The 26,242-nt window shown below is 52.3% G+C and overlaps 2 protein-coding genes across 2 annotated transcripts; both read left to right on the top strand.

Moving 5' to 3' along the window:
• Nucleotides 1-303: 303 nt before the first annotated feature.
• LOC119098730 (voltage-dependent L-type calcium channel subunit beta-4) lies at nt 304-13,638 on the top strand (the record flags this gene model as incomplete). Its single annotated transcript, XM_037221740.1, is given in 10 exon segments — nt 304-420; nt 2,845-2,964; nt 3,890-4,061; nt 4,784-4,911; nt 5,169-5,305; nt 5,594-5,759; nt 6,503-6,601; nt 7,472-7,769; nt 10,348-10,392; nt 13,009-13,638. Coding segments are annotated over 10 exon segments (1,464 nt in total), but the record flags the coding sequence as incomplete, so codon positions are not given.
• Nucleotides 13,639-18,053: 4,415 nt separating this feature from the next.
• LOC119099243 (cas scaffolding protein family member 4) lies at nt 18,054-25,162 on the top strand (the record flags this gene model as incomplete). Its single annotated transcript, XM_037222366.1, has 5 exons — nt 18,054-18,601; nt 22,884-23,027; nt 23,354-23,470; nt 23,695-23,764; nt 24,141-25,162. Coding segments are annotated over exons 1-5 (1,407 nt in total), but the record flags the coding sequence as incomplete, so codon positions are not given.
• Nucleotides 25,163-26,242: the final 1,080 nt, after the last annotated feature.

The raw sequence follows: 26,242 nt of genomic DNA, 5'->3' as shown, positions 1-26,242 counted from the left end.
GGAGAATGTATGTCTAAAAATGGTCACTTGAACTATTTCGGGGGTGATTTTTTTCGCTCTTGAGTTTGTATTTCTGATTTGGATGTGTAAACCGCATGTTTGATGCTACATGCAAGCGATCCCCATCATTTACACACAATGCCACGGGGGTATTGTCGCTGAGATGATCACCTAACTTTCCGATCTCGCTTGGGTACCGCCGGTTGCGCGGTATTTCCAAAGCTCGATGCTTATTTAGCCGGCAGGATTGTCTCAGTGACAACATACATCGCTCGACTAATTTTTGCCGGCTTTGTGTTGCAGGGCTCTGCCGACTCGAACTATTCACATCCCTCGTCCGATCTCTCACTGGACGAGGACAGAGAGACCGTGCGGCGAGAGACAGAGCGGCAGGCACTGGCGCAGCTGGAGAAGGCACGGGTAAGTGTCGGCAACTGGCGCAGCTGGGGAAGGCACGGGTAATTGTCGGCCACTGGCGCAGCTGGGGAAGGCACGGGTAAGTGTCGGATACTGGCGCAGCTGGAGAAGGCACGGGCAAGTGTCGGCCACTGGCGCAGCTGGGTAAGGCACGGGCAAGTGTCGGCCACTGGCGCAGCTGGGTAAGGCACGGGTAAGTGTCGGATACTGGCGCAGCTGGGGAAGGCATGGGTAAGTGTCGGATACTGGCGCAGCTGGAGAAGGCACGGATAAGTGTCGGATAGTGGCGCAGTTGGAGAAGGCACGGGCAAGTGTCGGCCACTGGCGCAGCTGGGGAAGGCACGGGTAAGTGTCGGATACTGGCGCAGCTGGGGAAGGCACGGGTAAGTGTCGGATACTGGCGCAGTTGGAGAAGGCACGGGTAAGTGTCGGCCACTGGCACAGCTGGAGAAGGCACGGGTAAGTGTCGGCCACTGGCGCAGCTGGGGAAGGCACGGGTAAGTGTCGGATACTGGCGCAGCTGGGGAAGGCATGGGTAAGTGTCGGACACTGGCGCAGCTGGAGAAGGCACGGGTAAGTGTCGGACACTGGCGCAGTTGGGGAAGGCACGGGTAAGTGTCGGACTCTGGCGCAGTTGGGGAAGGCATGGGTAAGTGTCGGACACTGGCGCAGCTGGGGAAGGCACGAGTAAGTGTCGGGCACTAGCGCAGTTGGGAGAGCCATTTAAATGTCCGCCGGAAGTCGTTTACTGGCATCTACCTAGATTCTCCTTCTGTACTGACCAGATCAATGTTACGAGATACAAGACTTGCTCTTTCTATATCTATGATTCTTGCCTTGTCAATGTCTCTTCAAAAGACATAAAAGGATTGCGTTCAATTGTTTGGCATAACATGATAGTGGTATAATTAATAGTGATATTCTTTCCATGTAACTCTATTGAGATATGAAGTTTTTAAGCCAGCATAAAATGTGGCTAGGAGATGAACTCTGACCCTGAACCCGATGTAATCTGGAACTGCATATTGGCGTGAGGCCAGCATCAAGAGGAGCGCAAGTTCCACTTCAAAGTTGTCAACTGGCGGCTGTTATCATTATTGCACATAATGTCAAAAACTAATATGATAGAGCAAGGCGCTTCTGTCAACCGATGCCGACAGCTATCAATGTGTTGGCATGAAGCCGTTATGGAAATTGAATAGGACGGCTACGACTGTAGCAATCACACGCCAACGCGCACCTAGCAGTGCTTGAAAACTGTTTGGATATGGTTCGCATAACGCTTGGTAATTTTAAACGACGATTTCAATGATTTTGCAGTTGTTTATGATGTCGGCAGCTGTGATCAAAGTGTTGCGAAAGCACGAGTATTCTGGTGGACATTGGCGACAAAAAGCAAGGCTGTGCGTATGCATAGAACCAACCTCTCTCTGTCAAGGCCAAAGCGCCCCGTATTCGTGGCGGGTTTTGGAGAGAATGGCATTAGCTGTTTTCCGGTCGGTTGCTGGTACAGCTATTGGTCGGTCGATCATAAGACTCACAACTGATACATTTGCCTGTTCCTTTTTCCTAATTTATATGATGATATACGATAACGAACGGAACCAACAATTCTTTAGAATGGATAGAATCCTTAGTTAACAACGCAAATTAATTTTGATTTTGGTATTCGCCTGCGCTGGCTGCTAAGGTTAGTCATTAATCCCCCCAAAGCCATAAAACCGGGCGAATCCAGGGTTTGCGCAAATAGAGCCGCACTTTTGCTGGTTAGACTGTCCATTTTTTCCTTCATAGCATCAGTCTCACACAGGCGTGTGTCATATTACGCTAAGCCAGCTGTGGAATCGGCTTCGTCCCGTGGTGTGCAGCTCTTTTGTGGTTTGAAAGTTCTGTTTTTTCTCCAAGTTAATCAAATGTGATGGGAACATAAACCAGTGAGGATGTTATAAGGTTGCAGGAAAAGCCCACAAAATCAAACGGTCTGCATGCAAATGCCTAGCAACTTATGTCGCACAGTTTTGGAGAATGACGCTTCTTGTTGCTGAGTCCTGCGTCAAGCTGCAATCAATGGTTATAGTTATACTCGTTTATAAGTTCGGGTTGAGTCTCTGAGTTTCCATTAGTTTCTAAATTTACCAGTTCCCAGAAAGTGCAACGACCAGGTCGGTACGGGACGCTCAAGTTGGAAATTATGTTGTAATAATAAAGTTGTATCATTGCATATCATAGCATCATAGTCCAATAAAGTAAGACTGCTTCGCCCTGCGGTCTTGTTAATAACTGCATTAAAATGTACGTTTACATGGTTTTGAGTCGTATGAGACCAACGCGGGCCCAAGTCTGTGACGTGGAAGCATTTGCACGAAAAGCATGACAAATTGCCTCCCCTGTGGCGTCCGACACCTGACCGCGGTCTGCCGTCGCCAGACGAAGCCGGTGGCGTTCGCCGTGAGGACCAACATCGCTTACGATGGCAGCCTGGACGACGACTCTCCCGTGCACGGCTCGGCTATCTCGTTCGACATCAAGGACTTCCTACACATCAAGGTACGCCTCTGGCATGCCGTGCTGAGCCGATGCGACAAAAAGTGCAGGCTATGGCGGGTGTTACCACCAGCCACATAGCTGCTGTGTACGTACCAATGAATAGGTTGGGGTGCGAGATGTCAATTAGCAGTCGACAGCGATGCCCCAGGACATGTGGTCGTTGACTGCCACGCCACGCATGTTACCGTCTGCCGACACATGGCTTCAGTGAACATCCGCCGTAGACGGAGAGACTCGCTCGCACGAGGACGCCCTGTGGGGTGGGGTGTGGGCCCTGGGCGTATCCCGCTTCCCGGATATTGCAGTTGAGTGAACGATGTTGTTTCAAATCAGCAATCACCTGAAACATCACGTACAGAAGTTGGCTGCGTGCTAACGACTGCAGCGGGTCAAAAGGCAATGAAATGAGGCAGGTAACTGGTAGCAATTGCAAGACACTCGCGCAATCTGCAATGGCATTTTACGGTACATTTGCCGCTATCCAGCTCTTAGAAAAGCTTATCTCGCGAATCGGTATTTGCCGGAGCGTGATTTGTAAATGTAAACGTAAACAGCCCCTAGAAACAGCCGCCTTTTTGCTACCGGCCTCTCGCGGAAGTTCTGCCCTTGGTAACTTATACTGCCTCTCCGCCCTTTCCTAGTGGCACAACCGATGGACCATCAGGCCAGAGAAGCTGAGCATCAGAACGGCATTCTGACCAATACCCTCCAATCCCCTCGCCCTTCAGAAGGACTACGACGAAAGCCGACACAGATCGTACGGGTGTTACGGGAGTATGTCCATGCCACGCGCTGACCGCTGCCCCTCCCTCTCCGGAGAAGACCGGTAACAACGCCTCGCTGGATCGGGCAGACGGAGACGGAGTGGGCCTAACTGGTGCTAGACGTTGTGGTCAGTGTGACCGCCGCCTCTCCGTCCCGCCAGGAGAAGTACGACAACAACTGGTGGATCGGCCGGCTAGTCAAGGAAGGCGCCGAGGTGGGCTTCATCCCTTCGCCGGCCAAGCTGGAGACGCTGCGACTGCAGCAGGCGGGCAGCACCCGCAGCCAGGCGCGGCCTCCGCCGGCCGGCGCCGGCAACGACATGCTCTCCACCAGTGAGCTGACGCTGACCCCGCCGACCTGGCGCGTCCGGCCACGCCGGCCACTCACACGAACCTCACGTGCAGCTCAGGAACGGGCTGATGCAAGAGTTCGTCACTCGATACTGGCTCAGCCGACATCCGGCCTGAAAAGCGGTGAACGATTGAAGGCGACTTGTGAACGACAGATCGCATAGGAATAAGGGTGCTGTACCCTCTAAGCATGGGGATAAGGGTGCTGTACTCGTTAGGTATAGGGATAAGGATGATGTACTTGTTAAGCAAATGAGTTATATGGTTGGATTAACGAGGTGAGGTACATGTTTGAATGAACGGGGTGAGGTGTATGGATACATGAGCCGGGTGACAGCACGCTCCATACTGATCAGTCACTTGGTGCTGGCCAACTCTTCCCGTTTTTCTGTCACATAAGGTAATCACTCACGTTGACGCCAAACGGATTTGTAACAGAGCCACGAGCAAACCTCGAACCAGTGGGTCACAATCTGGTCGCAATCTGGTCACAATCTGGCCACAACCTGCACCACGCTGTTCGCCAGCACACTTGTCGTTCGTGTCTTGCATTGTTTTATGTTTGCATTTATCAACTGTAAGGCGGATTATTCTCCTAGTTTCTTTGTTTAGAACACGCAATTAAGAGACGAGGGTAGCAGCGTGACTTTTTCACTGGTAACCCATCAACGAAAGCTGTATGTCTACATGATGCCTGATTTCAGGCTTAGATGCTGATCAGAACGGTACGGAGGCCAATGCGGGGGAAGACTCAGACTCAGTGGGTAAAGGGAAGCCTTCGTTGACCACTCCTCTCGCCAGAGAAAAACGGAAGCCGTTCTTCAAGAAACAGGTAAATGTCCTCTGATGAAAGGGTGAGAGCTTTTGTATTTCCTTCTGTGGTAAATGCAGAATTTTACAAACTATGTGCCACCATCCACATTTCCTCTGTCGATCGCCATAAGGCAGAAGCCGGTTACCCATTTATCACATCTTGTCTGATTAAAAGTTGATTGCTATGAACCGCTGTATTTGTGCAGATATGTGCTGAGTGCTGAACGTTTCTACCAAAGTCATTCGCCTCATGACCCAAGTTACGTCTGTTCGCAGGAGAACCTGGCCCCATACGATGTTGTGCCTTCAATGCGGCCCCTTGTGTTAGTGGGGCCCAGTCTTAAGGGTTACGAGGTCACTGACATGATGCAGAAGGCTGTCTTTGACTTCCTCAAAAACAAATTTGAAGGGAGGTGAGTCCAGCTGATAAGGCATTTGTCTCTTCGTACTTTGCATGCTGTTTGTGAGCAAACACATCGAAATAGATCGCGATGTGGGATCAAGTCATTTGGTGAATACTTTGGTGAACCTAATTACTGGCAATCTTGTTGTTTGAATATCATCGGTTTCAGCATATTCATATGACATCCATATATGGTGGAACGTGACGTCTAACGTACGCCTGACGCTAACGCCTAACGTACGCGATTAGTATGTGCGTATCTGCTGTCACGAGTTCACAGTACACGACCCTATTTCAGAATAATCATCACTCGCGTCACTGCTGACATCTCGATGGCGAAACGGAATCTGCTGAACAACCCGTCAAAGCGAGCAATCCTGGAGCGAACCAGCCCCCGTTCCGCCTGTGTCAGCGAGGTGTCGGCAGAGATCGAGCGAATCTTCGAGTACGCTCGAACGCTGCAGGTGAGTGACAGATCGAGCGAATCTTCGAGTTCGCTCGAACGCCGCAGGTGAGCGACAGATCGAGCAAATTTTCGAGTACGCTCGAACGCCGCAGGCGAGCGACAGATCGAGCGAACCTTCGAGTACGCTCGGACGCTGCAGGTGAGTGACTGATCCAGCGAATCTTCGAGTAGGCTCGAGTGCTGCAGGTGAGCGACAGATCGAGCAAATCTTCGAGTAGGCTCGAGTGCTGCAGGTGAGCGACAGATCGAGCGAGGCTTCGAACAAGCTCCGGCTCTACTGGTGAGCACGAGAGATGGAGCGAACCTTCTCGTGCTCTTTGACTCTGCAGACATGCAGTGCAGAAATAGAAAAGGGAGAAGTAGAAAGAGAGATAGAAAAAGGCGAATCAGAACGAGAAACTGGACAGATCTTTCTGTGCAATTAAACTTTGAAGGTAAGCCAGGGATCGAAGGTATTTTAAGTGTTCTCGAATTCTGCAGACAGAGGAACGATCGAACTAATCCTTGAGCTCAACATGTGAGTCATAGAACGAGTGGAACTTTTGGTTTGCTGGAGCACGATAGGTCGACGACAAATTGCTGTCCACGCTGACTAAGCCAGCTGCGATTATCCATACCTCAACTTCATTTCTATCATCGCATGTAATACTCTGGCACGTTCCTTGTGTTCATGACATTGTATTCAGCGTTGTCTGCATCACTGCGTTCCCGTTTGAGTGAGCGCCGGAACGCTTTTTTCAGCTGGTGGTCCTGGACTGTGATACTATTAACCACCCGTCTCAGCTGGCCAAGACGTCTCTAGCACCGATACTGTGTCACATAAAAATCTCCTCACCAAAGGTCAGTGTACCGATGAGTCCCCGAAACCGCTCATAAGTCAAAGGAAGGCGCCGTCCTCCTCTCCTCGGGCAAATAATGTGCAGTTCAGCGCGCCGCGGCGATACATGCATTGTGGCCTAGACGATCTGACATCATTGCCTTTTGTCATGCCTGTGCAAGGCCTCGTGAGCTGTTTCTGTTCATGTGACGGAAGATATCGCCTACGTGAGATGCACGCACCTGTGGTGCCACCTACATGAAGTGCTCACACCTGTGGCATTACCTAAAGGAAATACACGCACCTGTGGCTCGACCGAAAAAGCACATGTTTGCAAGCAGTAAGCGATAAATACATTATTTTACTAACAACCTTTCAGGCTTGTGGCGTCAGTCTGGTCACGTGCTTCCACCTATAGCACGGAACATGTGTAGGAACAAGATAGTTGGGGGTAGGAGTCACTAATTCTCACTTGTGGAAAACGTTCAGAGCATATGAGATGAGGATCATGAAAGCATTCAGTTTCGAGGCTCCGACCAGGCACACAAACACATGTTTTTAGACGCTCCTACGGCATGATATGTCAGCCATGGAACCATGCGCTATGTCATTTTTAGTCGAGATGCAATTTCAGCTGTAGCAGTTACCTTATGGTAAAAGAGACATTGACCTTACGCTGAATGCTGGGTACATGAGCCAGATGGAAGCTATGCTGTCAGGTCGTTTGCCCTGTTGGCAGCCATCCGTTCATTAAAGCTGTGGTAAATGTTGCCAATTCCAAGCGCAGCCCCGTCCAGTGATTGCATAGACCCGCGTCTTCCCGTTCTCTGCTTCCATACGTTACGTCCACGTCTATCTGTTCGTGTGACTTTACGCCCCTCCCTCCCTCATAGGTGCTCCAGCGGCTGATAAAGTCGCGCGGCAAATCACAATCGAAGAACCTGACGGTGCAGATGGCGGCTGCTGAGAAGCTGGACCAGTGCCCGCCGGAAATGTTCGACATCGTGCTGGATGAGAACCAGCTGGAGGACGCGTGCGGCCACCTGGGCGAGTTCATGGACTCGTACTGGCGCGCCACGCATCCTCCGGTCAAGTCTCCGCCGGCCAGCATCCAGCGGCCGGTCCCGTCCCCGCACGCCTCGCCGCGGATGGAGCATTCTGGCCTGGCGCGGCCAGGCGTCACGCCACCCGGTGAGCCATGGTGTCGGTCTGACCTGGTCTGACCTGACCCCGGCCTGGTGCGGCCAGGCGTCACGCTACCCGGTGAGCCATGGTGTCGGTCTGACCTGGTCTGACCCGACCCCGGCCTGGTGCGGCCAGGCGTCACGCCACCCGGTGAGCCATGGCGTCGGTCTGATCTGGTCTGACCTGGCCTGACTCCGGGCTGGCGCGGCCAGGCGCCACGTCACCCGGTGAGCCATGGTGCCGGTCTGACCTGACCCGACCTCACCTGGCCTGACCTGGTCTTACCTGGCCTTCCGTAACATGAGGAACGCGAAATTCGTAGCTTGCCAACATTTGCCGAAACGCGAGTCGAAACTCGGCCCATGCCGCAGCAACGCAGGTGGCAGCAAAGTGGGATCAAAACATTTCGACTCGGAAACGAAGGGTTATTCGCACGGGCAAAATAACGGATCGATGCGCACTGAGGCGCACATGCAGCTGTGGTCAAACACTAGTTTCGACAGTTTAGGAGTATTTTTCAGAAGTCATGTCAAATGTTACTGACCCGAGCAGCCAGCGAAGGGAAATCAACTGCACAATGCAGGTGCATGTATCGTCTATAAATCACGCAGCCAGCCGACACCGTCAGATTCATCGCGACGCCGGTACCCAACTGCGGAGCTATCACCATGGCGTGTTTAAACAGCCGTCATTACATCGCGTTGGCGCCGAAACTGAGCCAGCCGAGGCCGCGAAACTAACACGGCCGCAAACCCACCTCGTGGCGACCTACCGCTGTCCTAAATACCTCCGTATGACACATCCCCTTGTCCACAATCGTCCAAAACGTCCGTGAGCGCAAAATTTCCGGTTCTGGTCGGTGCAAAATGCCGCTCTCCGCTGCCACCAATTTGTCGCCGAATGTGCCTTGCCACTAACGCCGTGAGTTTGCACTGGCGGTCCACGGCGGCGGAAGTTCAGGCGTTGCACTGTCGTATGCGGCTGCCGAGACCCGCGGCCAATCAAGATGGAAATGATTTGTCTGAGACAACAGCACGCAATTACAGTGGCGCTGATATCCGATTTTGTGTGCAGCTGGCCACGCGCCGTCAAGTGCGGTGCATGTCGTATTGGCTTGTCGAATGTACCGTGTGTGACACATATCCGGATGTCGGATATTTAGGCACGCGAGGGGACATCTGGCGGCCCGAGGTCCCAGAGACGCGGCACCAAATGAATTCGGCTGAGACATGACGCGGGGGAATTCGATTATGTTGGTACATAATCCGTTCGGTGGGCAACTGCAGATGTGCTGTTGTGCGCTAGGCGCATGCTGGACGTGCCATCGTAGACTTCTCAGAACCTCGAGCAAGAACATTGAAAATGGTATATAACTAAGTCAACCGCAAGCAACATGAGTTCAGATACGCCGCGTGCGCATCACAAGAAGATGCTCTCCAAATGACCAAACCATAAGACGTTCGGGCTATGACATACTTTGGAAGGAAACAATGCATTCGAACAAATTATGCATCGTATAATACTGGTCCCCTAGCCTTGTGTCCTATTTTTCGCAATGTCCTATTTTCACGTCTGCCACGTCCAAATGCCATCGCGGCTAGGTGCCGGTTCCCTATCCATCGGAGAGGAACCGCACCACCCAGAAAGAAATTTGATAGCCGAGGATGTAGTTTGTATACTTTTGAGGGATGTTGAGCACCCCCCCCCCCCCCACCATGTTGACTTGAGCCCTCTTAATTATCTTCTGTTTCCCTTCCAATACACATAAGCAAAAAGCAAATATGGGCCGATGACGTACAAGTATCTGAACTGCTAGCACGCTAGGCTCTAAACGCATCTAAATTACAACGCATCCTGAACATATTGTCATCGCTACATGTCATCTTCATCACATCAGTTTCGAAAAAGAAGCCATTCTTCAGTATAAAACCATTTTGGAACTGACCAATTAAAAATGACATCAGAGAGCCGAATCAGAGTGGGCAAAATCCGGGAAGAAATGAGGATTTGCGGGTAGGCTAGGTCAAATTTGTCTCTACTCCTCAGCCGATTTTAGAAGGTAAAACCCCTGGTGATGGCTCTGCGCATGATTATTGTGCGGGGGGGGGGGGGCACGGCCAGTGCGTCGCGTTCTGTGGAACAGCTTGGAGTGGGCGCGCGCAGCCGGTGTGACCACAACTGGGGGGGGGGGGGGGGGGGGCGTGACGACGCGCGGCATAAACGCAGCTTAAACGCGCGCAAGTGTGTCGGCGTGCTGCGCCAGCCGGGCAGTAATAGTCGGCACGCTCTGGTGTCACGTGTACCGGCCCGCGCGCCGCTGCCGACACGTGACGGCGAACGTGACGCCAAGTGATCACGGATGTTTTGTACTGGAGAAACAGCGAAGCTCAGTAGCATTGGTGCAGATTGGTTTGTCCTTCAAACTCCGTCTCGATTAAATGTTGGTATAATTTTCGCTGGTTTGGCCTTATGCCTTGCATCGTGTGCTGACTGTACCGCCATGGCATTTCCGGGTGTCCAAACCATCTATGTAAACAACCGTTCCTATTCAAAATAACCTACATACACTACTCTGCTGTTGCAGTTCACCATGAATCTCAGTACGAGAGCTTCGAGGGAGAGGATCGGGGTAAGTGATGCCGGAAAGCTGCCTCTGGCCGTACTCTATTTTTTCTTCACAAACGCACGCTGCACCCAATGTTTTGTGAACACTTTAGAGCGACTCCGAAAATGTTGCGATGCTGGTCACGTTTTCGAGATTTCGTTACTTCCAAGGCTTTTGAAGACCTACCGCGTATTAATTTCAGTGACAAATGCATTTGATTGTAAAATAGACCCGAAGGTTTTTTATAAGAATGTGTCGTCTATGGAGTTTCTTTTGAGCGATTCAATATAATTGCATCTTGAGATATTGAAATATTATGGATTTTAAACGAAGACCTTATGCATTGAATTTAGCTATCGCTTACTGCACTATGTTGTAAGGGAACAGCAATACTCCTGTTAGCATTAACAATATATATATATATATATATATATATATATATATATATATATAGTTGATACTATAGTTGAAACAAGGGCAGCAGTCAATAGCATCATTTATGTGGTTTTCAGCGTTTCGATACATTGCGTACCATCATCAAGGCGAGTGCAGTGGTACAAGTTCAATCAAGTTACAGTGACATATTAGAACATTCATCCAACATCGCTCGACATGACACCGGTCACCGTCACCCAAATCAATGCAACCTGTTTGAGCATAAACAAGACAGATTGAGAACTGTAAAAAAATCACGCGACGAAATTTCCTGTGATTTGGTATGAAAAATGCTACCTTATAATTCGCGAAGGATATACGGACCCCATGATATTCAATGGCGGTTTTTGTTGGTGAGCGTGAAGTGATTCTTAACTCTTGAGATCGAAAGCATTGCTATAGCGTCCTAATGCGAAAAAAATGTTCCATGTTAAAGTGAGTATCCCACGCAAATGAGTGGTCTCGGATGGGCAAAGGGTCTGAGCCAGCCAGAATGCTACCTGTACCGTCAAACTTTCCCAAATGTTGCTGCACTCTGCAATCTAAATTACGAATGGTTGAGCCCACGTAGGATGCTCCACACAAAGAAAATAATATGTATGAATGGTTGCAGAGACAGAACATTTGAGAAGCCCGTCGTTTGATTTAGGGAAAGATCCAAGATTAAAACAGAGTGAAAAACAGTATAAAGAGATAACTATTATGATTATAGGGGACAGAAAAGTGTAAGAAACTTGTAGTAGGTTTGCAGGCTCATTTTTCATCTGTATCGAGTGCCTTCCAAATATGGTAGTACCAAATATTTATTGAGCGTTAGGACTTAATGAACGGTTGGCGCTAAACATATTTTGCACCCAAGGAGTTCATTTATTTTCAACCAAAGTGCTCTTTTATTTATTCAAACATAAAATTACCGAAGGAGGAAGAGCATGAAATCGGCTATTTGCATTTCCTTAATGTGTGAGTTCGAAAGTCACGAGACAAATCTGATACCTCTGTCTGTAGAAAGTCCATGTCCTTTGGTCTTGGACTGAGCTTTTCTCATTCATTTCCGACGCTCTTAAGCTATGTGGTGTGCAAACAGCTATTTGCCGAAATTTTCGTTTAAGGTTCAGCTAAAAACTCCTGGGTCCGAGCTTGATAGCCTCAGATCATTCTGCCAGGAAAACGGCTTCCCACTTGCAATCATTAATTGTTTAATAAGGAGCTTTTTGGGTGCAAAATATGTTCAAGCCACATCTGGTCAGAAGGTCTAAGGCTATATATATATATATATATATATATATATATAATAAATATCTAGCGTTACCCAGGATGTTACCGTACAGGCAACATCCTGACAAACCCAGGCCCTTTGCCCGTCCCGGACCATCCAGCTGCATGTGACTCGCACTTTAGCATCGAAAGCGTTTCCATATTCGGACGTTGCAGCAATTCTCTCCATCTTGGGATTTTGCAATCGCTGCATATTTATAAAAAGGCTGTCATTGGACATCATGGGGTCTACATGTTCTTTGCAAATTATAAGATGACGTTTTTCATGCGAAGTGAAAAGTATATTTCATCGCGTGATTTGTTTGTATCTTTTAATCTGTCTCGCCTATACGCAGAGGGGACGTGTTGATTTGTATAGCTGTGACCGATGCCATGTGGAGAGATGTCGGTTGAATGTTTTAATATTTCATCCAAACGTGATTGAGCTTGTACCGTTGTGCTCGTCCTGATGATGATGCGCAAGGTATCGAAACGTTGAAAACTACATGTATGATGTTGGCTGCTGTCGTTGCCATGGAGTTTTTATTACTTCTTATTGTCCGGGGATGTATATATATATATATATATATATATATATATATATATATACTATATATATATGTATGCACATATATAGTATACTAATATATATTGTATACCATTTCTGTTTCTATATATATTTATATTAGTTATATATATATATATATATATATACATATATGTACATGCATAAAGATATGTACTGACAGAACACGACGTTGCCATTTGTTAGCATTGTTCAGCAGCCCAGCCGTAATTTTCATGAGCAGGGCAGCCAAGCATCCAAAGCCATGAGGCATGTTGGCCGCTGGCAATGACTAAACAATGAAATAGGGGACTTTCAAAAATGGGCCTCCTGATGGCCGACGGAACTGGCCGGTGCTGCCAGCGACCCTGCTGTGTTTGTTGCAGACGTCTACCGGGGCCACCAGGCGCCGCACGAGCGGCGCGAGGAGGACGAGTACGAGGGGGAGGTGACGTACCGGTCCGACCGGAGAGCCCGGCCGGCCCAGCACGGCCACGCCCACCGCCCGGAGCCGTACAGCCCGTCACCACCGCCACAGACCGCCTCGCGACACGCGCTCAACGTGTAGTGGTGTGGCGCCACCGGCCTGTCCCGAGAGGCGAGCGTCGGCGCGGAGACGTACAGTGCGCGGCCGCCAGAGGCGCTCGTGGTCTCCAGCTCGTGGCGCGCCGGCCCCGAACTGATCGTGAGGTAAATGCCATGCATGCCGGGTCGCTCGCCCTTCTACCAGCGATTTGGACGCTTTATCCACTGACGGGTTCTATTCTTGACCAAATATCTTGTTATTGAATTATGCACAAATGGTCTGTCCCGTGTACATAGAAGCCAGACGTCAGATCGGTTCGTTCGTGTTCAACCGCTTTTGCATCTGCCGTACTTTTTCAAATTGATTAGGCTGTCCTCGACCGTCTTGCATTGTTCTTGTGCATCGTGTGATATTTCTGGGGCTGCTTTATGTGTCACAGAGTCAGGCGTATATTTGGTCGAACGGTGGAATTGTTATACAATCCATGAGGTCCCCCCTTTTAATGCCATATAATAATACCCTTGCAGCACAGCTTTCTACTCTCCAAGACAGAACTTCTGTGACATCATGTACCATTGACCGTTACTTTTACGGTCTGCCTGGCACATGTCTTGCATATATTTTGACTGGTTTGCTGTGCCTTGCATATTGGCAAGCCATAGAAGTGAACATTTGCTCGGCCTACGCTTAGGGATATTCGACGCGTGACATATGCGCACATTCACTTACGCATATTGTCACGCAAGTTCGCGTCGACACATCACCGATGTCACGTCCTGTGTTTCTGGACATTCTTTGTCTTTTGCTGAAAACCAGCTGATCTCAACAAAATCACGTATGGAAATGTCGACATCGGTTAATCAACAGCGATTGTAACGGAAGTAACGGCAAATTTTTTGGAAAAATCTCCCTCTTTCACGCACATTTCCATAGTTTCTATCTCCAAAATGCCTAGAGAGGTGCATCCTATCAACGTGCGCGCAACTTGATCGGTAAGCCTTACTCTTGAAGATATGTGTGAAAGATCAAAAGAACGACAGAGCACAATGCCTTGGCGTTGGCCGGTTGTAAGACGTCCGCCTCTGTACCTTTGCGTGCAACAAAAAAGCCGAGTTTTCATGGACTCTGTGTCTTTGACTCCTAAATTTACATTTGGCTCGCAGTTTTTTTGCTATATATATATATATATATATATATATATATATATATATATATGCACATAAAGTATATCAGTGCATTCCTTACAGACTGAAAACTTATAGCCATATGATATGACTGCCGACATATTACCACCCCAGCTGGGCACCACTGCAAGTATGGGCGATAGCCCTTCTCCTCCGTGTTGGTCGCAAATGCGTCTGTCATAAAACTCAAAATACTTGGCAGCGCCAGTTTGCAGTCAGCTCGGAGAATCCCCATGGGTTCTTATGCGTGATGTGGTAGTTGCAGGCCCCGAATCGATTGAAGAGTATAAGCTCGGATACTTAGCGTTTCATGATTTAAGACACAGATTGTGCGGCGTTTGTCACATATGTTCACATTTTATCCGGATGATCTTGGAGGAATTTGATACTAGACTTAAGTGGTGTGGATCTAGCCCAAACATCGACATCGTGTTGGCTAATTACGTTTCATCACAAATTAAACGACGTTATAGCTATCCCAATAGTTCGATTTCCCAACATTTGAGTAGCCAGAAACGTCTGCTCTCATGTTCTGTTTTTCTCTGTGTTTCTTCACTTCCATTTGCATCTTTTATCGCTATAAAACGTTTTTCCGTTTTTTTTATTTGAGGCCCTAAGTTTGCGTGCCGAAATGGGTCTGTGTAAAGCACTAATCGACGATTTACACGACAACCGGGGTTTCCCCGGCCTCGACGGATGCTATTTTGATGTCCATTATTGACTGTTCTTCTCTCTAACTTCAGCTGATACTTGAAGGTTTGAACCTGTATGTACTGCTCCCTGTAAGTGATCCTTAGACTTATTTGAATTACGTCTAAAGGCTCTTTTTCTCTCTCTCCAAGTGGGCGCATGGCCTGATGGGCCGATAGCTTCTGATTCAAATACTGAAGTTTAGGGACGCCGTGTCCCATTGGATGCCTCGTCGACATGCCTGAATCCCCAGATTTTCGTTGATTCCGTGCCATGCAAGCGTATGAACATCCGGTTGGGGTGCGTTCACCGAGAACGCCTGCGTAACGCGTTCAGAACCGTACCCAAAGCTAAGTAACACAACGTGCGATGTCCCGTGCTACCCGACCAGAGGCACGTATGGAACCCTGAAAACGCGATTGCGGCGACAAGCCCAACGGCTGCCGGACGCGAGCACAGCGGCTGCCGGACGCGAGCACAGCGGCTGCTGAACGCGAGCACAGCGGCTGCTGAACGTGCGCCGCATCCCATGTCCACTTGGTTTCAAGATAATCAAAACCGGCACGAGCCCGTGTCCACGCTCCTGTTCCCTCCGCGCACGTGGACGTGTCGAGTGTGTGCATGCCGGCGCTGATTGTGATGTTCATGTACTCTGGGAGTGGCGACCCCTCCCCTCCCACTCAGACCGCAACTCGTCTCATCTCCATAACGTCCATGACGCGGCCAGCGCAGCCCGGGGTATCAGTTACGATGCACCTCCACGCTGGTCTCTGTTCGCCGTCTTGAGATCGCACCTCACCGGTCTCCTGTCTCTCGTTCAGTTGGTTGGGCTGTTTGTAAATACAACTTTTTATCAGAGGGTCGTCAGTGTTGGTCGAGGATCGGGCGAAAGCTGGGCTTCGCAGGAACAAGCAGTATTTCCCCGAATGACATCACATCCGGTGCAGAGCACACGATAAGACCTGAAGCCCAGTCTCTCAGCCAATGAGCCGCGTCTGCCCGCAGCCGCACGTGGGACGGCGGCGCTCAGCCGTACGCTCCTCGGTACACCACCAGTCGCAAACAAATGAAACGCAAATGATCGCAAACTGCGGCCACCAGTCGCAAAAACTAAAACTGCTTTGTTAGGACCAGCTTGATATTGCGCCATTGCACATATCGGACGGTCTAGATGCCAAGGTACGGGCCGGGAAGTCACCAGACAGAGGTTCTTATAGTAGCTAATTGGATAAGCGATAGCAGGGAAGTTGTTTTCTGGTCAAAGCAGTGTAGAGTTCTATTCGTACATGGGGGTACCGTGACAAAAAGAAAAAAAAGAGAAAATAAAATAAGAGGAGACGTGCATGAGTAGAGCACATGAGGGGCCACAGGGGGCGAGCCGAGCACAAAGGCATTTGTGAGACCTGATCATAAATGAAAAATGTAGAGAAGAATAAGAGACCATTGTTCCAGAGACAGAACGCACGTAGAACTTACAAGGAAGCATGGAAGACCGCGGAGAAGGGGGAGAGAGAAGAGAAAAGATGGGGCGAGTGGCACGAAAATGATTTCAAAGTTTGGGAAAAAGTGACAAATGGCTTGAAAAACCATCTCCCACTTTTCCTCCTGTATTCAGGACAATTTGTTTCCAAATTTAGTAAAAAGAGTGATGCGCTGTTTATTTAGATATTTATGATTGACAAACGCCACGGTGATCATCCAAAAAATCATCCTGTTAAATATCGACAAAGTGTTGAACGTAACGTATTGACGAGCAAACATGGATACGCAAAATATAAGCAGGCAAAACGTCGACTTCGCCGACTCCCACGTCCAAAATGTCGACATGGTATAATAACAATAACGCAGAATATGAAAACTTTGAATGAAAATATCGACACGTTGAATATGGACAGGAACAAGATTACAAGCAACTAGACACAGAAGATTTCCGTCCACGGTAGAAAGGAAGGCGTCTTTGGGCTTAAACAGACCATATGTGATGCAAACAAATTTGCAGATAGGGCTCAGATCAGCACATTTGTGCCTTTTCTGCGGTATATACTCACTTTTCTCAGTGGCAATATAATGAAACCTCAAAATACCTAGTTTTATCAAGAATATTTACCTTTGTCCCGAATTGGCATGTCACCCACCGATATCAGAAACTTAAGCTCATCATCAGCGTGTCCGCCTGGTGCACGCAAATATGCTTTGTTTTTACTTTCCCCTTGTCGGTTTGTGATGAAATGATTTGGAGGAGGTAGGGGAGTCAAAGTGCATTGGTGACCATCCCACCTCTAAATAGAAAAACGGTAAAACGCTTTCGTCAGGCAAAGGTTAAAACGTCAATCAATGCTCAAGGTAGCCAAGATTGTCACTTTCACCGCTCAAGCAAAATCATTGTTGTTGCTTTGGCACGGCGTTCTCAGGGACCTGGCGCTGTGCCCTGAGAGCCCCGGCATGACATTCGCAGAGACCTGGAATTCTGCCCCGGGCCCTGACGCGTGATTGATCGTGGTTAAGTGCCGCTATATGTAATAAATAATGACAATTATTGGCACCTTAAGCCTCACCGACAGCTTGGGTCATTTCGAGACGAACGCCTTTCTTAGTGTCGCATGGGATGCAGTGATGGCGTGGCAGGGGCCCCGACCCAAGACTGACAGGTCCAGAGTCCAGCGCCCTAACTACTATACGCAACGGTCTGCCGGCTCCAAGGAAACTGATGAACTGCTGGACAACTGTTGGAAAACTTTGGCTAGTTCCCTTTTTCAACACAAAATCGGTTTACCTTGGTTGTGGAACCTCGATCTGTCATAATTCAGAAAATGACAAAAATTTCGACCAAAGATATCGTGAAACGTACAATGTATGTGATCTACACCTTGAAAATAGCAGTCTTCGACGAACGGACCCACGACGGGCATACTTGGTACCAGCCACCGCGTCTGATGCCCCCCCCCCCCGCCCCCAGCTCGTGCGGGCGGTGTGGCGGCGCGTAGCGGGCCTGATCCGGCCAGTGGTGCGGCCGGCTGGCGCGGAGCAGGTGCAGGCTTGGAGAGCGCGCGGCCGGTCAGCTCCAGACACGGCACGGACGACAGGCGGCGCTCACCAGACAGAAGAAGCGTGTTCCCGGGACCGGACGGTCAGCGTGCTGGCGCACAGCAGCTCAGTCAACCGCTGCTCAAACGGCAGCAAGGGTCTGGTCAGTTTCGGAGCGGATTTCTAGCAGCGTTGCCAGAAGCCGTCAAAGTCGCAGAGATAAACTCCGTCGGGTGTCCTTGGGAGAGCTTCAGTCCGACGTCACGGACATCATCGCTGAGAAAGCTCACTGGACGCATTGACGAACTTCGCTGGTGACACCACTGAAGAACTCCAGTAGGAACATCACTGCCGGACGTCACCGGTGACACCGCTGCCGGGCATCACTACACATTCCTGCAGCCGCGCAAGAGGAAGTCATCCCGCCCGAAGCCACGCCGAGCAGCAGGATCAGGGTTTTTTAGTCTGAAGTTACCCAGAAGTGTTCCGGCATCAGCTTGCATGGCATGTCGCGACGACATGAACCTGCATTCCAGACCCCGCGTCACCAGAAAGGTTGGTTAGAATTACAAATGTCGTGCAGTTCCCGCTAAAACAACCTTTCGTGCCATTCAGTGATAATTTGTGTGCAGTAGAGTCTTCGACTACTTCACTACGTACGTAAAAATTCTGAGGCCTTTATTGCAGCATCGCGCTCTTTCATTTTTTTCTCAAATATGTCCTCTTTATGCAAACGATGCATCACTTTTTTCTGAAGATTGCCCAAAACGTATCACGCAACACCTGCAGTCCGTTGAGGGAGAGTAGCTTCAGATGCTGGTCTAAAGAGGAAAGGTGGGGGAGTGAGAGTGGGAGAAGTTTGAGGGGCAGTGAATTCAAAATACGAGCGGGGAATGCGTGCACGCACGGACAGCTAGAGAAAGTAGGTCAAGGTCATCGTGCGTCCGAAGAATCATCTTATTCCATACACATCTATTGCTCTACATGTACTCTGATCCTGCCGGTCGGCTTGACCCTATTTGGGCAGCGGGCTAAAGCACCAGCCTGTACAGCCCCGTGCAGACATCATTCGCATGCACAGGGTCACAAAGGCTGCAGCCGTGTACTGATATTCAGTAATGCGAACGGCTGCCGGCTGCTGGCCATACCGGGAGCCGCCTCGGAGCGCGGCGGCGGCGGGCCGGTCGTCATGCCCGTTCACGGTCGGCTGCTGAGAGGGTCGCCGTCACCGTCAGTCGCCGCCCGTCCTCCTGGCGGGCCCCGCGCGCCTCCAGCACCAGCGTGCGAGCGGCTGGCGGTCACAGCGAGTGGCTTCCGCCAGCTGATAGCCTTGTGTTTCCTCGACAGTCAGGCTCGACGGGGGCCGTGTTTACCTGGTAGCTTTGCCCACCTGGTGACCACCATTACTGGGCGGTTTAACCACCTGGTTAAAGCTCATCCGGTACTGGTCACCTTGTAACCGTAATTTCCTGGTAACTTTATCACTTGGGAGCCGTGTTCATATGGTGACTGCTCACCTGGTGACCGGGCCCACCTGGTGACACTGTTGATCTGCTGGCTTTATCACTTGGTGACGGTTTACCTGGTGATTCGTTACCAGGTGACAGTGTTCAATTGGTCACTGTCCACCTGGTGACAGTGTTTTAACAACTGACTGTTCACCTGGTCGCTTTATCACCAGTGACGATGTTCACTTGGTGACTCCTCATCTTGTGTTCATGTTCGCATGATGGCGCTGCCCATTTGCTGGATGTCGAATATATCCACCTTTCGCTAAAGGCGTCGGCATCAGCCATTCAGTAGGAACCGGTGCGGCTCTGATCCGGCTGGCCACCCAGCAGGACTCCGTACCCATCTGATCCAGCTGTTCATCCGGCAGGACTCCGTGTCCCTCCGATCCAGCTGTTCACTCAGCAGGACCCCGTGTCCCTCCGATCCAGCTGGTCACCCGGCAGGACCCCGTACCCTCTGATCCAGCGGGTCACCCGGCAGAACCCTGCACCCCTCTGATCCAGCTGGTCATCCAGCAGGACCATGTACCCCTCCGATCCAGCTGGTCACCCGGCAGGTCCCCGTGTCCCTCCACGTCATGGACCCGCTCCACATTCTACGAAGTGTGCTGGTCGGGCCGCTGCCAGCGGTTCTTGTTTGCGAGCCGAGCCGAGCGGAGCCGAGCCAGGCCGGGCGCTGTGTGGTCGGCGGCGCCCGGACAAATAAGGAGGTGCACCGTCATCCTCCGACACAGCGACGTATTTGGCGCGGCCGGGGCAAATGCGCCCGCCGAGGAAGACTGATGACCGGTGTCGCCACACCGAGCATTCAGTCCTCTGACCGGCGGATTGAGATAGGAATCCATTCCGTGGGGTCGCGTGCGCGTCACGACAATTAGGCCAATGAGACCGATGACCTGTTCATGTAAGGCTCACGTTTTTGATATGCTCCTTGTCGGGCGAGCAAGTGTTCCAACCGAGGACGGTGAATAAGGGAGAGGGGTGGCTGCCCTGCCCTCCTCCCCCCCCCCCCCCCCCAACTCCGAGCAGCATCTAACTGTAACCCTATGCCAGTGCATGAAAAAAACTAAATAAAAATCACTTGCCCCTCATCTTCACAGATGTTCCGTCACTGCTGGCCCTAGGTTTTTTACGCAATGGTTGTGTAGATTTTGTGAGATCGTTGCGGATTGCTCATATGTGCATCGGGTGGATGAGGCTCAGTCCATCCCGTAGCATTCGGATGGACCAGGGAACAACGGATTGGCCAGCCAACATAAATATGGATGAACAAATATTGGTTGTGCTTGAACGCTGTTGCGTCTTGAATGAGATGAGTTAACGCGAGCTGGGTTTAACATCGAGTCCAGCATGAGCAAATACTAAATCAGTATCGTTAATGCACTCTGATTAGCTGTACGTGGGAGCCCCTAAACTTCTGCTCACTGAGTAGCGTGCGGTTGGATCAAACAACCTGGTTTACATCGACAGTTGTCGGCTTTGACCCGTGCTTAAAGCCGCCAGCGCACGTGCAGACCCTGGCGCCCAGGACGTGGGCGAACATTAAACGGCCGGTCTGAACGGCGCCTGTGGCTGCCGCCCTCAGCTGTCGCCACCGAACCCTGTGTCAAGGCGTGTCTCCCCCGGCCATTCGCGTCGACCAGCGATCGGACTGTTTTGCTTCCGCCCTGCAGCGGCCAAGACTGCAACCCGACCGACCCCAGGAGCACTCCCCCCCCCCCCCCCCTCCACCTCAGCCGCGCGTTTGACCGTCGGCACTGCGCGGCACGCGGCGAATCGCGGTCAGACGCGGCAGAAACGCAGGCAGTCAGCTGGCGCGGCAGTCAGCTGGCCGCGCGACCCTCGCGAGCCACACGGCCGTCGCAAACGATTTTAGTCTGGCTGGGATCTCTCGGAACCTACGACTAAGGGCCCGAAGGGTGCAAAAAACCGGCCGGAGGTCCCCTTTAGGGGCCCCGGCCCGCAGGGCCGGACACTCCATTGACAGCCAGAGGGCCCTGCGTGCTCATCAAGAGCCCACTGAGTCGATGAGGGCCCATATTTCGGTCAGACACCTCCAGTAGCGCACGGTCAGCCACGTGTCGGAATGGGCCTAAGGGTCGATTTCACAAGTAGGGACAAAGCAGGAGCCAGCGATTTCCATTGTTTGGGGCCCCACAGCGCCTTGCAGGGGACCTGTGTTGTCAAGGGGCACCGACCTTTACCCGTCTGAGCCATTGAGACCCATTTCCCAAGCGGGAACGAGGCTGGGGCTTGCGATGTGCGATGTTTGGGTCCCTAAGTGTTAGTTAGGGAGTGCGGTGCCAAGCAGGGGTCCTGTAGCGGCAAGTGGCTCCAAGTCGGAGCGGTGTTTGAGGGGGCCCGGCGAGTGGCCAAAGGGTCTCGAGACCAAAGATCAAGGGCCCGATGGAATGGCTAAATGTTCCGAAAGGCTGGCCGTTGGTCACATCAAGGGCCTTTGCCCAAAGCGCCGTGATCTCAAATGTCAGTAAGATCTATCTCACACCGCACGTGTCGGAATGGCATGATTCCAATGATGTGACTGTGTCATGTAACCTTACTTCCTGCTACCACGGCTGCATTGCGTACTGCGCACTGCGCCCCTCTGGTGCCATTTTGCCGTCGCGGTACACTCTCGATACCTTATCCTGTGCACTCCAAGGCTTCTCCTGGCTTGATTGTGTGTGTGTGTGTGTTGTGTGTGTGTGTGTGTGTGTGTGTGTGTGTGTGTGTGTGTGTGTGTGTGTGTGTGTGTGTGCGTGTGCGTGTGCGTGTGCGTGTGCGTGTGCGTGTGCGTGTGCGTGTGCGTGTGCGTGTGCGTGTGCGTGTGCGTGTGCGTGTGCGTGTGCGTGTGCGTGTGCGTGTGTGTGGTGTGTGTGTGTGTGTGTGTGTGTGTGTGGTGTGTGTGTGTGTGTGTGTGTGTGTGTGTGTGTGTGTGTGTGTGGTGTGTGTGTGTGTGTGTGTGTGTGTGTTGTGTGTGTGTGTGTGTGTGTGTGTGTGTGTGTGTGTGTGTGTGTGTGTGTGTGTGTGTGTGTGCCGTGCTGGGCCCCGATAGCACGGGGCCAGAGTGGCGCTTTGCGGCGTCGTTACTTGTTCTCGACCTGGGCAGCCAGCATACAACTTCGGAGTGATTATAGTTGGCCGGTGCATTTCACACTGTTGCCGGTACTTCACACTGCCGATAAGACCATTGGTGCGGCACTATCAACGGAAGGCGGCTGATACCGGGCCGTCAGGGCTCCGCGCCGTTCACCGCTTCGGTGCGGCTGAGGTGTGAATCACCTGCCGAGAGAACCGCCGTCAATAAGAGTCTGGCCCGTCCCCAGGCTCAGCTGGCTCGCGCGCTCTTCGACAACCCGTCCGAGTGTGCCGGGGAGCTGGAGTTCCGGCGGGGCGACCTGCTGACGGTGCTGCAGTCAGCGGCCGCGCCGCCGCCCGGCTGGCGGCTGTGCTCGCTCCGCGGCCAGCAGGTCAGCTGCGCCTTCCGACCCTGCCGTCTCTCTGTGTGGGGGTCACATGCTTTCGAAAGGGGCTCTATGGGTGCGTGCGTTACATGTCTGGGTAAGTGCCGTGTCTTGTCATGAATCGCAACGCGAGGTTTTTTTGCCTGGTAATTCACTCGGTGTTTTGTTCCTATGCGTGGCCACATTCTTATGCTCCATAGCCGCTTGTCCATCAATATCATGCTACAAACATGAACATAATGCATCTCGGGTATTCCAACGCGTTGGCCGGCATTTGTTGTGCGATGTTTATGTTTGTATTTTGTTTTTATCAGACCTCATTTGATTTGCAGGGTATCTGTCCCCGGAACCGTCTGCTCATGTTGACCGAAGCAACGGACGCAGACTTTCACAGCAACTCGCACCTGGTGCGAAGCGGTAGCCTTCGTCTCGCCAGCTCATCGCCCTCGGTACGCCCTGGATCGATATTTCATCTCTGGCGCTCAACTGGTGCAAGCTCACGTCCTTTGAAGACGGGCGAACATTGTGTCACTGCGAGTACAGCTCCTCACGTGGAGCTAAGCACTCTTCGGTTGGCAGCACTGTGTTCTACGCCCGGACTAATGGGACGCTCGGTCCTTGTGTACGGCTTGTACTGAAAATGTATGTTACGCCTGTGATTTGCCTTCCGCAGAGGCCATCTCCAAGATGGAGCATATCCAGTCTGCCCGGCCCACTCATGACTTGCCGAGATCACAGTCCCGGTGCGTTTACCCCGGCTGACACTGGCAGTTGCAAGGTTTGGTGGGACAGCTAGGAATGCCAAAACGACTATTGCATAATCCCGTGCCTCAATCTGTTAAGAATCAACGAAGGCCATGTGTCCAGTTTAGCATTCAGCGCATTAGCAGTGGCCACATGAGTGCACGGTACTATAAATGTCTCTGTGAGATATCGGCGACCTTGCGCCAGCATCATCGGGTATTTTACGAGACGATGCCAATGCTCGGCGTACAAAAGCATTCTCGTTGGTGAGTAATGACCATTTGCTTGAAGGAAAACTGCCGAATGCCTGTGCTTCTCGTGCGAATATCTAACCCACTGTTTTATGGACCTCTGAAGGATGCTGTCTGTTTTCAGACGTGTACGACATCCCACCAAGCCCGCGACCCATCCATGCCGCGGCTGCCGGTCAGGACTACGACGTCCCGCGGTCCGGTCGGAACCACGCCGCTCCCTCCTCCCCCGACCGCAGCCAATCCGTGCGGAAGACCCGGGTCGCCGCCCCCGGGCTCCCCTCCGATCTCCTCTGGAGGTCGGCCCCAGTCTCCGCCGCTCCCGCCCCTCCTGACCACCCTCGCCGAGAAGCACCAGTCCGCTCCTCCTCTCTGGAGCGTGGCCAGCTAGCGGCGGCGCCGGACGAAAGACGGGAGCTGCCCGGCGCGCAGAGGTCGTGGCCACACGATGGCGCCGAGCAGACCTCACGGGGTCATAACCCGGCACGACCCACCGGGTGTGGCGCGGCAGATGTGTTCGGCGCGGCCGAATCTCAGAACCCGCTAAAGGCCTCTCCGCTTCAGCACGGGACGCCACTCTCGCAAGCTCGTCATGGCCCTGGCGCTCCGCAGGCAGCTTTGCGCACAGCCGGGATTGAAACAGCGAGAGGCTTATCCCGAGCCCCGCAGGCACCTGAACGCACAGCAACAATAGACCACTCTGTCGACTGGACAAGTGGCCAGATCAATGCCACCGGTGGCTTGAGCGTGCATGGCGCAATTCGCAACCGGTTATCATGTGTGCGATCGCCATCAGCGCGGCAGCACTTCACCGAGAACGTCACCGGCTGGGAAACGGAGATTCCCACTCCGTCCGAGAGATGGCGGGGCGATCAGCCTGCTGTCGCTGCAAACGACTCTGCCTCACATCGGACCGGCAGTCTGCACAGTTCGGACTCCTCGCTGTCGTCCAGCGCCGGCGAGTGGAATGTTCTGCCGCTGGCGGTGGCTGCCTGCCGGGACACGCTGCACGCACTGGAGAGCGAGGTGCTAGCCGCTGTTAGCCGCCTGCTCGCAGGGGTACGCCGGCCGGGCTCGCCCGCGGCGACGGTGCTGACGCTGCAACTGGACGTGACGCGGCTGCGTGAGGCGCTGCTCGAGCTGGTGCAGTTCGCCGGCCGCGCGGCGGCTGGCGCAGATGACGTGGCCGTGTCGGAAGCGCTGGCACCGCTGCGCGAGACCTGGCGGCGCGCCGAGCGCGTGGCTGACACGCAGGAGGCGCTCGGCTGGAGGCCGGCCGCGTCGCACGGCCGCCACTCGGACACCGGGCTGGAGGAGCTGCTCGCCAGCGCCGTGGGGCTGCGCGCGGCCGTGCCACGGCTGGTCGCCGCCGTTCTGACCGTCCAAGCCGCGCCGCAGTGTCGGAGCTCCCTTCCTGACCGGAGACCAGCCGCCAAGGGGGGCACCCCCATCGGAGGGCGATGGACAGCGCTGATGGCCGACTACGACTTCGTCCTCGTCACTAAACGGCCAAACGCCAAGTATTTTGATGGCACTCAGGAGTTATTCAGCGACGAAGTCTACGCGGCAGGAAGGGATCCCAACACAAAGAGCTCGGCGCATTCCCACGAGGCCGAGGTCCTCAGCTTCTACAAGAGCCAGGCCAAAGTTCATCAGACTCACCTGCGTGAGGCGACCGATCGGCTGCTGGGGGCCATCCGGGCAGGACAGCCACCACTAGTGCTCGCCGCCCTCTGCAAGTTCGTCGTTCTGAGCTCACACAAGCTGGTGCACGTGGGGGACACCGTGCACAGATGTTTGGTGAGCCAGCCCGCGCGCGACGCAGTATTTAACGCTTCCGACCGCCTGTTTGGTGCCCTGCAGCGTACTGTGCAGGCGACCAAGATGGCGGCCCGGCGAACTGCAGGTTCTGACGCTTCTTGCAAGATGGCAGAGGAGTTGTCGAGCCTACTGAACTTTGCGGCGGACCTCGATAGGGCGTTATTTGATGTTGAGCTGCCACATCAGCCAACAGAGGCCTGGCGCGGCGGCGCGCTGAGGTAGGCGACAGAGATGTGCTGAACTTTGCAGTGCTGAAGTCGTAGTAGTAGTTGGCTCGTTCTGACCTAGTGATGCTTTATGAAGACGTTCCACATGTTGGGTAAATCACAGCAGCATCGACTGGCTTGCAGCATTCTGATTTGGGGGCTTGTATTTAGGCCCCTGGAATTAATCCTTCCGTTGAAT

The sequence above is a fragment of the Pollicipes pollicipes genome, unplaced genomic scaffold, assembly GCF_011947565.3.
Source record: "Pollicipes pollicipes isolate AB1234 unplaced genomic scaffold, Ppol_2.1 Scaffold_4740;HRSCAF=5597_pilon_pilon_pilon, whole genome shotgun sequence".
NCBI lineage: Eukaryota > Metazoa > Arthropoda > Thecostraca > Pollicipedomorpha > Pollicipedidae > Pollicipes > Pollicipes pollicipes.
This window is presented reverse-complemented; position numbering and strand designations above follow the sequence as displayed.